At 33.0% G+C, this 14,417-nt stretch overlaps 2 protein-coding genes across 2 annotated transcripts; both read left to right on the plus strand.

Annotated features, from left to right (window-relative positions):
* The first annotated feature begins 60 nt into the window (after positions 1 to 60).
* Positions 61 to 2,541, plus strand: LOC128165575 (UPF0728 protein-like). Its single transcript, XM_052830239.1, has 4 exons — positions 61 to 166; positions 251 to 351; positions 1,767 to 1,886; positions 2,142 to 2,541. Exons 2-4 carry the CDS (start codon positions 258 to 260, stop codon positions 2,204 to 2,206), a joined length of 279 nt encoding a protein of 92 aa, XP_052686199.1. The 5' UTR covers positions 61 to 166; positions 251 to 257; the 3' UTR covers positions 2,207 to 2,541.
* A 778-nt stretch (positions 2,542 to 3,319) lies between these two features.
* LOC128165569 (FAD-dependent oxidoreductase domain-containing protein 2-like) lies at positions 3,320 to 9,599 on the plus strand. The gene is made up of 11 exons (XM_052830230.1): positions 3,320 to 3,426; positions 3,655 to 4,443; positions 6,177 to 6,360; positions 6,572 to 6,709; positions 6,862 to 6,992; positions 7,519 to 7,639; positions 7,836 to 8,066; positions 8,242 to 8,402; positions 8,496 to 8,661; positions 8,835 to 9,076; positions 9,167 to 9,599. Exons 2-11 carry the CDS (start codon positions 4,269 to 4,271, stop codon positions 9,409 to 9,411), a joined length of 1,794 nt encoding a protein of 597 aa, XP_052686190.1. The 5' UTR covers positions 3,320 to 3,426; positions 3,655 to 4,268; the 3' UTR covers positions 9,412 to 9,599.
* The last annotated feature ends 4,818 nt before the right edge of the window (positions 9,600 to 14,417 follow it).

Consider the following 14,417-nt stretch of genomic DNA (forward strand, 5'->3'; position numbering starts at 1 on the left):
TTGATTAATTATCGCCTAATAATTTTAAATAAATATGATATAACACAATTACAAAGTTTTCACCGAGAAAATAACTATACAGAGTCAATTTCCGGAAATTGAATCAGAGGTTTTTTATTTACCGTTCATTAGTTAGTTCCTGGATACATAACGCTTTAAAGAAAGGGTAAGTTGACTCTTAAATTTTTTCACCTATGTTAAGTATTAATTTATATGTTTTGATTAACATTATTGTTAACATTTTTACCAGCGTAAAAATGCCACAGAATGCCAGAGCCTTGATAGCCTTTGGACCCTACGAGGCTTGCTACTTGGTGGAACACAGAAAGACTCGGTTACAGGGTCTAGAAAGTAGGTTTATTGGTATTTATATTCTGAAAATACAATAAATAAAATGTGTATTATATCTAAATAGTATATTTAACGGCGCTACCGTTAGGGCGAGTATGAATTGAATTAAATACACACGGGTAGCTTTAATTTACAATGTATATCTTTCAAATGTTAAATAAAAATATTAAAGCGTTGTTTACCAACTGGATGCAACGCATGATTAAAAAAATGAATAAAAGTATTTTACATATCAGTATACATGTATTAACATTAATGTTTTACTGTTTGGCTGTCGGGAGGGCGAAGCCGATAACATGATCACAATGTCATGTCACCATCCGATTCAATTAGAAACGTGCACAGTTGGTTAGACCCCCTATTTATTTATTCATTACGCTAAAGGTTGTGTGCCCAATCTAGACATAGTAACATCAGGCTAGAAAAGCAGACATCACTCGACAATTTTCATCAAAGTAATAATGCTCCGAACAATTTGCCATGAAAATATCATGAAAAGTACATCATTCAACAAAACAATCTAAATGGAAAGATCTGTCATACAAGTGTGATATATTGTATCTTTTAGGCTTAGTGGTAATTAAACTACGGAGTATTTAGTATTGGTCAACACTTTCATTTTCAAACTGTAATCAAACTTAAAGATTTACAATTAAAATATTAAAAGTCACTTGCATATTATTATTTTTTAAAAATGGTTGTTTTAAAATTCAGCATTATATACTGCTATAATCATAACATTAAAAATTTTCACCAAACTTTTCTTTGTTGAAAAATTATTAATGAAGAAAATAATTATATAAGGTGGCTCGACACACCAATGCATATTTTGATGGATGGATAAAGAATCTTTTTATTGAAGATATTCTTTAAACCTTTGGATAAAAACTGCAATTAAATTGTCACTTGTGTTAAACAATTGCTATAGAAAAAAAAATTTTAACAAATAAATGAAACAAAATAGTGAAATAAGAGAAAAATTGGAAAATCTTAAATTCGAACCGACCCCTATTGTAATTTAACTGATCCCGAACAAAATCATATAAAAGTAAAATGTATTCAGTTTGCAAAGATAGCATGATGGGTAGGGATTTTACTGCTATATTTATGCGATATACATTAAAAACTAATTTTTTTAATTCCCAATTGCATAATAAAGAGGGTTTTTTTTTTATTGATGCCATTAAACTTTTTTATTTCTTTTAAAAGCCATTTCCTACTCACAACCTAATTTTCTAGATATGAAAAAAAAACAAAACCTAAATTATGCATTATTTTTAAAAGATTACATCATATGTTTGTTTATTATCATAAACTTTTCTAATAGTATAATTGAAACCAATAATCAGCTGGTAGATTTAATTCAAAAATTTATATGGATTGCATTGTAATCATTCCTTTCCTTGAATTTGCAGCAGTCCTGTTTAAAGATGGCCACTCTGTGGAGTTTGAGGAAATTGACGACTGGAATGTGGCGGAGATCTGGGTCAACGGACAATGTGTGTTCAAGTGTGACATCAGAGAATTAGATTATGGTAGGTAACTCTCTAATAAAATTAACTTTTTTCATTTATCTAGTGAAAACTGCCTTTGAAACTGAACATGGTTCTTAATTGTGCTCAAAATGGACAGTTTCCTTTTGGATAAGACCATTTAAATTTTTGTAAAAAAAAAAAAAAAATGAAATTAAAAGTTAGATAATAAACAATGAAATTAATTTTGGTCCAAGACATGTATATCTCTGTTCTTGTAAAATTGTTTTATTTTCTGTAATTTTTTTTCATTCACAGGGGGTGATGGAGACCTTGATCCATTATGCAAGAAAGCACTAGAGGCTGTTCGTGGAGCATATTAAGTGATACGCTTGTCCAATACTGTACATTGTATATGTTTAAATGAACTGGTGATGAATGTGTGCGAGTCAATATTAAGATGTTGATCATGTTGTTGATTTTTTTTATGTATACATGTAAATATTTCATTTAACACACCAATTATTCCCATTAAAATATTTTGGCTACATATACTACAGTGAACTCTGTTTCTCATCATTTAGAGTATACAGGTTGTTCTTCTTAATATTGAACTGTGTTACAAAATACACAGTATTTGATCATTGCAAACAGAGGAAGCCAATTTAACCATGAAGAGTGTTGATGTACTGCAGAAAATTAAAATTATTCCACTTGGGATTGATTGTTCATGCTTCTGTTCCTGTGAATGTTAATGTTGATGAACTGTGTACAGTTGGTGGGGGGGGTTGCATCTTTGCTAGCCAAAGGTTTACTTGTAGAGGAACAGAGTGGATGGTAAACCCTTGTCTAGCGAAGATGGGGGGATTGATACGATGTCCATCCTCGGCAAATATATATATATACTCATGATTGTCATTCATACACATAAATCTTCATTAGAAGTTCTTATTAGGTGAAAATACCATCTACTAGGAAGTGTGAATTATTATTTTCAGCCGTCTACCCACCCCCACTGATTACAGTAGGAAATGTTTTGGAACATATTATTATTGAATATTTACTTTTGCAGTCGAGTTAAACAAGTTCTTAATGGCCTTTTTAGATAATGAAAAATACATTTCAAATCTTTTACCGTAAGAAATCGTGTTAACACTGCTAAGGGATAATTAATTATATGCTCTATTGTTTCACAATGCTGTGATTAAAGCGAATCATTTTTTTTAAAATTGTGATTACAATCTTGATTCAGGTTCAACATTTTGCTTGAACGAGTGTGTACCACTTCCCTGTGAAATTTGATAATCGATAAAAAAACCTTTTGTTTTGTAGACAGTTAATCAATAATTAATTAATATTTTGCGGGGCATCATTAATAAAGATTCATTTTCCTCCTCCTACATCAGTTACAATGCGGAACAAGTGGAATTGTTTTAAATGTCATTAGTGAACTATGTAAACCTTTCTGTCTGCTGAAATTGTGGTAACAATTCAAGTTGACGGTGATGGGGTAAAATGCTGCAAACCAAATTAACACCATCTGAAGAACTTTAATTGGCAATTAACCGGACGCATCTTGCTGCTCATCTACCTTAGAGATTACGTAAATACATTATATCGCGATTCGATGTGTAATTCATTAATATTATCATAAGAATCGGTTTTATTTATCTTATTGATTTAACAAAAAATGAAGTAAAGATTTCTCTATTATGAAACTCATGTTTTATTAAAAATATTTACTTTTAAATACGATGACATTAGTAAAAATTATATAACACATTTTGGCAAAAGGCGAAAAAAATATTAAATAAACTACAACTGCTTTCAGGGTTTTTTGGCGTGTGTGTGTGTGCATGTTTGAATCTTTCCAGAAAGGAGAGAAAAATTCGCCAAGATGTATATGCCTGGATTTTGTGGTAATTATAACTGAATCCTTCAAAATGTCAAAGCAATTGCGACCTGATCAATCTATTCAACGTAAGACAAACTATCATTTGAAAATAATTTGGCTGGTATCGGAAATTGCCGACTGTAATATTTAATGCCACGGCAGCTGTGTCTTTCTGCTGGAGACTCTGAAGGTTACCCAACAAAAACTATCGACAAAGCTAGAACCACTTCTCCTGTACTCCTCGGCAAACCATTAGGATAATTAGTTGCGGGGATCTTTGAATGGTTTGGTACAAATTACATGAGGATCGCTGGATAATGATATACAAAATCATTAAACTTACACAATGCTATCTGAAGTGATACTGATCTCTCGGTTATGCAATCATTTTAACTTGATACTTCTCCGATGAAGTGCCGGAATTTTATTTTATGAAACAGTGAAAAAAAAAATAAGAAGTTTTCTAAAGAAGGAACCTGCAAATCAGAGGGAAATAGCGAAAAAAAGACAGAGGCTCGAACCCTATAATAAAATATTCTGATACAACAAGAATGGAGTATAGTTTTGGATTCATGTTTGTGGGATTCTTGTTGGTGACAGGGAGCGCGTCCCCCATAGAACATGATTACTGTGTGATAGGCGCCGGACCCGCGGGACTACAGATTGGATACTTCCTACACAAGGCACACAGAAATTATGTCATATTGGAAAAATCTTCTTCAGCAGGTAGAATTATACTAATCTAGTTTATTTGTCATATTGAATTAATTCAATTATTTTTTAACACTGCTTTTGGCAAGAAATACGTTATTTCCTCAATGATACACAATGATCAAAAGTTTTGTGGTTTTTTTTTTATCCTTTGCCTGTAAAATTTGTGAATCAATTTTGACAATACACCGTTTCTTTAGCATTATATCTGTTATATAAAAAGAATAAAATTAAATATAATTTATTGAGAGAAAATGATATAGGTAAGTTTACTAGTATTCTAAAATTGTATGAAACATTTTATATATTTTTTAAAATACTAGCTCGTATAAGAAAATTAGTGGGGGCTTTTTTTTTAAATTGACAAACAAGTTCAAGTTCAAGTTCATTTATTTCACTCATAACATATAATGTTACATGAGGTGCAAAAGAATTATATACAAAAGTATAAGAAAAACAAGACAAACGTGATACTTTTAAAAAAATCAAGATGCTTTCATAAGAAAAAATTACTCCCTTAAAAACTTATAATTACGGATCTTCTGCCAATAAAATAATTTTTGAGCACAGAAGTGTGAAATTGTAACATCAAATTTCTAACATCTCCTTTAAGTTACATGTAGAAAGCAATGCCTGTCACAAAAATGTAGTTTAAGCCCTGAAAGTGTTAGGTCTTTTCCTGTATAGTGACTCCGCACCATAAAAGGGCAGTTGTAAAAATGTCTATCTATCTGAGTTGGAAATTAAACACCTGTCTAAAAGATGTTGTAAGGACTCTCTGTGTTGAAACCCCGCACGCTAATAAGTTGCCATCTTGGAACCCGAGAATCGGTTACCATTGGAATACCAAGTGCCCCTATGCTAACCATCTTAAAACTCAAGTTGAACTTTATTTCTTTAATCATGGGAGTTTTCGTTCATCATATAAAAATCTTCTCTTTAAAATTATGTAAAATTGGATATAGGTATCAGGTTTCAGTTTCCAATGATATAATGAAAATGTCAAGTAATTGTTTCATTTTCTGCAAAATTCAGTTTCCAGTTTCCAATGATATAATGAAAATGCCAAGTAATTGTTTCATTTTCTGCAAAATTCATTCAAAGTTGTAAAATACAGGGGGAAAGATTTATTACATCTTTTATGACGTCATAATGGTTGTAGCACCAAAAAGACACTCTGGAATCATATACTAAATCATTTACTAAAACGTTTCCAATCCTTCTTTAGCGGCACCGCAATTTTATGCTTAAAGCCATTTGAGCAAGAGCTTGGATTTTTGGTGTGATGTTACTATCTAGTTCTTTAATTTCATCAAATCAGACTGTCAAATATTGACCTCTTTTCTTTTGATTTGCTAATAGAAGTTCATTAATATTCATTGATTACAAAAATCGGAACTTTTTTTGCCGAGATCTGCTCTGTAGTGTGAAATTGACGCTATTTCAACTGAAATACATGTACATGTACATCCCTGGAAGATGTCAGACAAGTGTCATTGCGAATGCGTTCAATGTATTTACATGTACATATATTATAATTAGCCAATGACTGACAATTAACCATGAGTATACCCCGCCTTCATCAAATCGGAGTTTGCCACGAAATGTCTAAAGTCCAAGCTCTTGTTAAAAGTCGGCTCTAACGCCTTGTGGAAAAATAAGTTAAATATCATTTCAAAACGGTTGAAATTTTGTTTTCTCACAGTCGATTGTCAACCAACTCAACAACCATTTTGGAATATTTTCAGGGTCATTCTACACTAAATACCCCATTCACAGGAAGTTGATTAGCATCAACAAGATTTACACGGGGCGGGACAACAAGGAGTACAATCTACGTCACGACTGGAATTCGCTCCTTAGTGACGACGACCGGATGTTGTTCAAACAGTTCTCCCGCCAAATGTTTCCGCCAGCAGATGTCATGGTCACGTTCGTATCTATAAATTGTTTTATATCCCATTTATTTTTAATCTTTAATGAAGGAAAAGACATTTTAAATGACGATTAATGTACCCCAGCCTCAACTGATATTATAAAGAGAAGATCCATTTTTACAAACGCTCTCAAAATTTTAACGCAAACTATATCTTAGAAACTAACGAAAGAAGAAAGTACTTGCAATTGCCTTATTTTCATGCAGGTACTTGGATTCTTATGCTCGCCATTTTAACCTTACCATTCGTTACAACACAGAAATATCTGATATCCATTCCCTCCATGGAAATGCATCTACGAAAATTGGAATGAAGGATCAAAATGGAAACAATTATTTGTGTCGGTAAGGTGGAAGATAAAAGCTATCAAAATGTTTATAAACATGTACACAAGATATGTTACTGTATATACTTTATATACATTTACCCGTTGTTGTTGTGGGTTTTTTTTCAAGTTTGTTTTTCGTCATTGTGCAAAATTTAATTATTTTTTAAGGGTAGCCATTGTGGCCACTGGTATCTGGAAACCACGTATTCCGGATATTCCTGGACATGAACTTATGGACGGATACGAGGACCTTTCGCTGAACGCTTCAGACTATGAGGGCAAATCAGTCATGATTCTAGGTAATTATTAAAAATGAAAACTTTTTAGTTTTTCCATACAGGAATAACCATCTTGGACCCCCCCCCCCCCAAAAAAAAATGCTTAATTCGCACCAGAGGATGATGTTAAAGGTTTCTTTGAATCGTTGCAATCCATAATACACTGATCAAAAATATTGTTAATAATTTTCTTTAAATCAATAATAAAATGTGTGCGAAAGAAATATCGTATTATGTATATTGATGTGTTACTTAGATGGAAGAGCAAATATGTCAATTCATGCAAGATCAATGACAAATTTCCATATTTGGTCATGTCTTGCGATGACCAATTTAAACGTTACTGTCCAGTAAAACATACTTATTAGTTGTTGCCGTTACAGTTTTACTGTTGTGTATCATATTCCTCCTATGATTCTCAAACAAACAAAAAAATGATATGAATAAATAAATACATATGTAAATTAAAATGGTCAGGTGACTTAGGTCAAAAGTGTACTAAAAATTATGCGGTTTTTTTTTTTTTTTTTTTTTTGCTTGTCTTCAGGTCGTGGAAACTCCGCTTTTGAGACTGCCACTGCGATCTACGACAAGACGAATTTCGTCCACATGGTGGGTAGACATCGGCTCCGCTTTGCATGGGAAACCCATTATGTCGGCGATCTAAGGTATGAATGATACACATATAATGTAGAAAAAAAAAATAACGAGACAGCTTATTGAGAATCAAAGCTATAAAACGTCGTTATTCTTGAAAAGATTTTGAATTGTCCGAATTCTCAGAAATTAATGAATTTTTGTTCATCATTGGCTTCACACTTTGTCGGATATAAACTCCTCGGAGGGGTTTCTTTTCATTAACAGGGCCGTGAATAACGAGTTGTTGGACACTTACCAGCTCAAGTCTCTGGACGGACTATTGGAGTACGACATCAACGATTACAAGGTGGTCCGGCAGGGCGGACACCTGTACCTGAGAGAGAACCCACCCCCGGGCAGTCAATGGGAGGAGTACGACAATGACCCCCTTTTGACTCCATACGACAAAATCATCAGATGTCTTGGCTTCCAGTTTGATTCTTCAGTTTTTAGAAAGTATGACGGCTCTTTGTTGCGTGTATTACTGAAAATTTGTTTTTCTTATTTCAGCTTATGAACACGCTCACATCGTATAATGCTTGTCATTTCTTTGATAGTCCACATGCACGCTAACTTGATGAGTTAATTAATATAGAATTAGATAGTCTTTTTGCGTTAACTATTGTTGCAGAGTGTCTGATGTTGCTTCGAGGCCCTCACAGAAGTACCCATTCATAGACTATGATTACCGATCCCCAGTGGTTGACGGTCTATACTTCACAGGGACTATAGCGCACTCTCTTGACTACAGACAATCAGCAGGGGGATTCATTCACGGTTTCCGATATTCAGGTAATAAAATATTAAACATGTACAGTCGGCATTTGTAGCCTATGGGAAACTTCAACCTATTGTTAGTATGCTTTTTTCAATATTTCGTTACAGCACGCGTTCTTTCTAAGATATTAAATTGGCGATACCATCAAGAGAGATGGCCATCGGAGATTCTCCCACTGTCAAACTTGACGACTGCCATCATCAGACGAGTGAACGAAGCTTCCGGTCTTTATCAGATGTTTGCGTACCTAGGAGATATCATTCTCTTGAGCAAGTTAGTATATAGGTTTTAAAAAAACAACCTGTTTACCTATTCCATTTTAGGTTTCCCTTTTCAGAAAACTTGTAAAGAACATTTTCTCCTGTCGTCTGCTTTCATGGCACTTCAGTGACATTTCAGTAATTTTGAGACTGCCTGTTAATACGACTTTTGTGTCTAATTTTCAGAGATGGATTGTGTGAATACATCGAAGAGTACCCCGTAAAGCTCATACACAAGTTTAGTGAAGTGGCGGGTATTGATACACGAAACAAACAGGTGCTTGTTGTTCTGTTACAATATGGCGAAGGTTTCCACGGACCGGAAGAGGATGTGTTCCGGGTAGACAGGGCCGCCACCGACCCCGAGTACGCCGACTACTCGAATTTCCTCCACCCTGTCGTCCATTATTTCCAAGAAATCCCAAAGGGTAGATCAAATTTAAATAGTTGAGTGATGCTAGAAAAATTCCAATTACAGAAGTGTGTTGTACAAACAATGATTCCATTCTTTTTTGCAGAGCAAAATATAAGAAGAAAAAAATGGAGTCATCCCCTACCCCCCGCTGACAAGATACACCACGTTTTGGAGGACTTCTCCGCTATCTGGGACAGGCCTCTGACCCATGTAAAGCCACTGGATGTGTTTTTGAGACGCACTTTGAAAGACCTGTACAACATAAAATGCGCGTCAACAACCAATATGTTTTCTCAGTATTCAATCTCGTCCAAGTCATTGGACTTGCAGCACTGTATTGCTACATAAACAACATGAATATGTAAATAAAGTATGTGTATTAAATGAAAAAGGCTATAATTGAATGAGTTTACTACAAGTACTTTTAAGTCATAGTTTCGAGTGTGTTCATATATGCAGTGTTATAGAAACACAAGATATTCAAATGTGTACATGGCGCATTTTACAGAATCAAAATTTTGATTTGATTTGAACATATTTTATTGTGTAATTACACAAGAGGATTGGCAACAAGTTCTTACAACTTACGTGTTCCTCTCCTAATGATAATACATACAACATACACAATTATCATTTTTGTGACATGTAACTTTATAATAGTAATATTCATAAATATGCATTTACAAAGTATTTGCAAATATATAATAAATAGTATTGACATACAGTATAAAATAGCATAAACAAGAAAAATTAGTTATTAAATTTTCCAGACTCTTTGATAAAATTTTGAACTGCTGAAAAAATAAAGCAGTTTGTATTATAAGACAGACTGTCACTATCCCAAAGAAGCAAATGTGAATTAATCAAGATTGTTTCTTCAAGCCTATGAAAAAGTAGTTCAAAAAGATTGTTTCTAGCATTTACATAATTCTTGCACATAAAGAAAATATGATAAACATCCTCCTTTTGACCTCAAATACAATTAGGTGATTCAATAATTTCTCTTCTGTACAGATCATAATTCAAAATACAACTGTGTCTCAAGTTGGTATGCAAAATATTGATAGTGCGTTTACCGAATGAAAAATATTTCGGAGGTTGAGGAATACTTTCAGTAATATTTTTCTTGAATATGTTGAGAGACGTTGCTTCCCTAACTTCTAAATTGAGAGAATTCCATTTCCGAATAGTGTCGGGTACAAAAGATTTTTTATAAAGTTCTAATCTGCTGATTGGAACAGTATAACTTTCACTATTTCTTGTGTGATATTTTGAAACATTTTCGGTTACAGGAGAATAATGTTGCTCAAGTACTCAGGTACTTGATTTGTATGAATTTTAAACATGTTTATTAATTTAGCCTTATTACGTCGACTGACTAGAGGTTCCAAGCCAGTTTCTGTGTAGAGAGATTTTGTAGATGATAAAATGGATAAACCAGTAACAATCCTTGCAGCACTTAATTGAACTTTTTCTAATCTCTCCATGTCAAACATATTAATTACAACCATCCCATACTACAGAAGCATATTCAAGAACTGGTCTTATAAATGTGATATACATTTTTGATAAATTTGTTCTACCTAGAGTAAACTTTAGCTTTTTTTTAAAAGTCCAAATTTTTTATATGCACTATTTACTATATAATTAATATATTGAGACCAACTTAAGTCGTTAGAAAAAAGTAATCCAAGTTGTCTGTGGGTTGAAACATAGTCAAGTTGACACCCTTGAAAAAATAACCTTGGAAATTCTTCTACATGTTTCTTTGTGAACAAAAACAGCTTTTGTTTTGGACGGTTAAATTTCAATAACCAAAATTTTGATAAATGCTTTATAACATTCTATTAAAAAACTATTAAAATAAAGACATATTAACTTCTCTGCAAAGTATACATTTGAATTAAAACACGTTAGTTCGATATCGTGTTCCAATTCATTTATTTCCGAATCTTATAAAAATAAATGCAGTTGCTTTGAATAACTCCGTGATTCTACTTTTGGATTATCAACAAAATGAATACTGAATATCATGAAATCTAAACATTGAAAACTTGAAAATACACAATATTTTATATGAATAATTACTGGTCCATTAATCCATGGTTACCAGATACAGACTTGATAGATTTGGATATGAATAGAAAGGCGGCAAAAGGATGTGCTCTCAACTTGACACAAGAAAATGAATGCATTTTTTGTGTTCCTTATATTTCTCACTCAAAGCCAAGCTTTAATTGTGCACAGGTAAATAGTTTGTTTGCCTAAATCGCCTGAGAAAAAGATGGCAGTATATCAAAATGTAGAAAACTTTTTTTAAATTAAAATAAATTTTAAAGCAAGAGACATGGGGTTTTTTAACCATAGGTGATAGTTTATGCCTGTATAAACCAATACGTATAATTATATTTCTCGGGATGTGTTTTTTTAAAACAATATCTTATCAAGCATCAGAATAAGTACATAAAAAAATTAGATAACAGGCAGTGCTATAAACAGTACGAAAGCAGATTTTGCAAAAATGATGATTCCAGGTCATAATACGAATTGTTTGTTGGCCACCAAGCTTTAAATAAGCTATGGCACACACATCAATTAATTTCAAGAGCCAGTTCATTTCAAAAGCATGCGGCATAAAGCATTAAAATATGGCACACACATCAATTAATTTTGAGAGCCAGTTCATTCAAAAGCATGCGGATACTCTAAAACCTGGCTTGGTCTGGCCCCATTGGCCTGGCTCACTTTTGGTCTCAAAATTGGCCTGGCCCCAAATTTTGGAATGGTCTCAAAAGATGGTCTGGCCTCAAATTTGGTATCTACAAAAATGTTTGGCCTCAATTTTTTTTTATATTTCTTTACATACTTGATGATTTCATTGATTTTTTATTGATTTATTTTCAATGCACATTGAACATCCCACCTGGTGGCTTTAGTGTCTTATAGTGATAGTCTATTAAAAAAAATAGTTACAATTGAAAATATACAAGTAGTACTTACAATGTATACTTATGACTAAAGGCATGTCAAGTAATTCATTCTAATAGATTTTTATTCAGACTGTTTTAAATTCCTAAGAACTTAGATTGTGATTTTGCCCTGCCATTGTATAACCATGGCATATTGTTTTTGCAATGTATTTAAATCAAACTGCTCTCAGGATCGGATAATATCAATGTAACTCTTCTTTTATCAACAACATGTCTGAGAAAAAAATAATGGAAGAGGCCAATATTTGTTTTATTCTTACCAACATCAGAAATCACAAAATGTTTTGCTATGTTCAAATTCTGACAATGACAATTCCCCATAGGAGAAAAAAAATCGTTTCCGAAATATATACATACAACACATGCATGAAACTCTACTTTAATCAGGAACTGATGATTAATTATTATCACTGAGTCAAGTTATCGACGGATGCTATGTTGCAGTTGTTCACAAATGTCATTGATTAGATTAGACCGTGTGAAATGTTAAATGACAGGATAGGCAATGAATCTGACCCCTGTTTAGCAGATTAGCGACAGAAAATATTGAAATAGAATTTCTGCTGGAGAGGGAAATTTGGGCTTGATCAGTGTTGACAGGTAATGTAAACAAACTGCAAATTTTAAAGTGCAGTACACAATGATAAAAATTAAATGCTATGTACCAATTCACAAATGTTTTGGATATCAATCAGGCCAGTCTCTTAAAATGATGTTTAACTTTTAAATGGAGGATGGGGGTGATGGTTCTTAGTTTTAAAGTTATTTGCTTTGGTATTGTTATTTCTGTGTGTTAAGACATGGATTAAATAAATTAAACGTGAACAGTCGGTCACTTGTCATATATAGTAAAAAAATATATGATTATTCCTTTAACAATACAAAAGCATGGAATTTTCAATTTCTATAAGAAATTTCAAATAAAAATTCAATCTTAATCTAGGAAATGCAAATAAGAGAAATTTTAATATTTGGGGCCAAAAATTTTTGAAGAGGCCAAATTAGGGGCTAGGCCAAAATTTGAGGCCAGGCCAAAATTTGGGGCCATGCCAATTTTGAGGCCAAAAGTGGGGCCAGGCCAGGCCAATGGGGCCAGGCCAGGTTTTTGAGTATGCCAAAGCATGCCTGATGAAACGATATCTAGAAAAAGTGAAACCAGTTCCTCTTTTTTATTGAACTAACTTAATTCTGTTTTCCATTAATGTTACAAACAATCTTCTTTCAATAAAAATACGTGCCATTCAAAATCTTAAGAGAAGCTTAAAACTTCTCCGTAAATTCGGAATTATTGTTCGGAACACAGGTGCTTGTGGACTGGACCGTGCACTACCCCGCGCCCCCCCCCCCCCTTCTATTTTTTTTTTCAATTTTTTTTTTAAATTTCTGTTATTAATTATCGTTAACAACCCCTTATATATGTCTCCAGTCGAAAAATAACAGAAATATCACGACTCTGTGGCATTTTATATTCACACTCGTTTCTCTGTTTTTAAATATAGGGGAAACGAGTTAACGATAATTAATAAAAGAAATAAAAAAATGAAAAAAAAATAGAAAAGAGTGGGGGGGGGGGGGGTAGTGCACGGTCCAGTCCACAAGCATTTGTGGTTCGGAAGGAAGTTGCCATAACTGTATTTACTTGTCAACAAAATATATAGATACATGTATTTTAAACAGGAGTATTGTTATATAGCTGTTTGAATACAAATACAACACAAATTACTTGACTGAAATTAAAAGCATTCAATTATTCATTTTATTCAGGTGGCTCTATACACCACTTATTGATGACGCAGTACGCAAAAAAGTAAATCTCATGTAATTCCGGTACTGGCTGATTTCAACTGAGGCGAATTGTATGGGGACAGCTCTTTTGAAAAAAAATGTTAAATGAATAGATTCAACTTGAAAATTTGAAATTTTGAAAATTCATTTTTTACATGTAATGTAGTATGGGACACCTTTATATTGTATCGTATTATTTATTGAAATAAACAATAATATCAGAGACATATACGTCCCCAGTAATATCAAGTATAATTTTATAGATAGGTTCTTTTTTCTGTATCTTTCAGCGTAGCGCAGTGGGTGGAAGGGTTGACTACGGACCTGTAAATCATGAGTTCGAATTCCACTGAGGATTTAAATTTTTTTACATTTCCAAAGTTTTCTAACACGTATATTGTGACAGAACATTTTAAACCGGTGAACGTATTTCAATTATAATGTACTTTAATCCACATTAATATCGACAGATTTTCGATAAAACCTTAAGGGGATGGGAGGGTGGCTTTGAATTTCTCTCAGGCTGGGATACATGAAATCCTATGAGTTAATTTTCCCCTTTATTTATTTGACTTAGTT

Source organism: Crassostrea angulata, chromosome 10, assembly GCF_025612915.1.
Source record: "Crassostrea angulata isolate pt1a10 chromosome 10, ASM2561291v2, whole genome shotgun sequence".
NCBI lineage: Eukaryota > Metazoa > Mollusca > Bivalvia > Ostreida > Ostreidae > Magallana > Magallana angulata.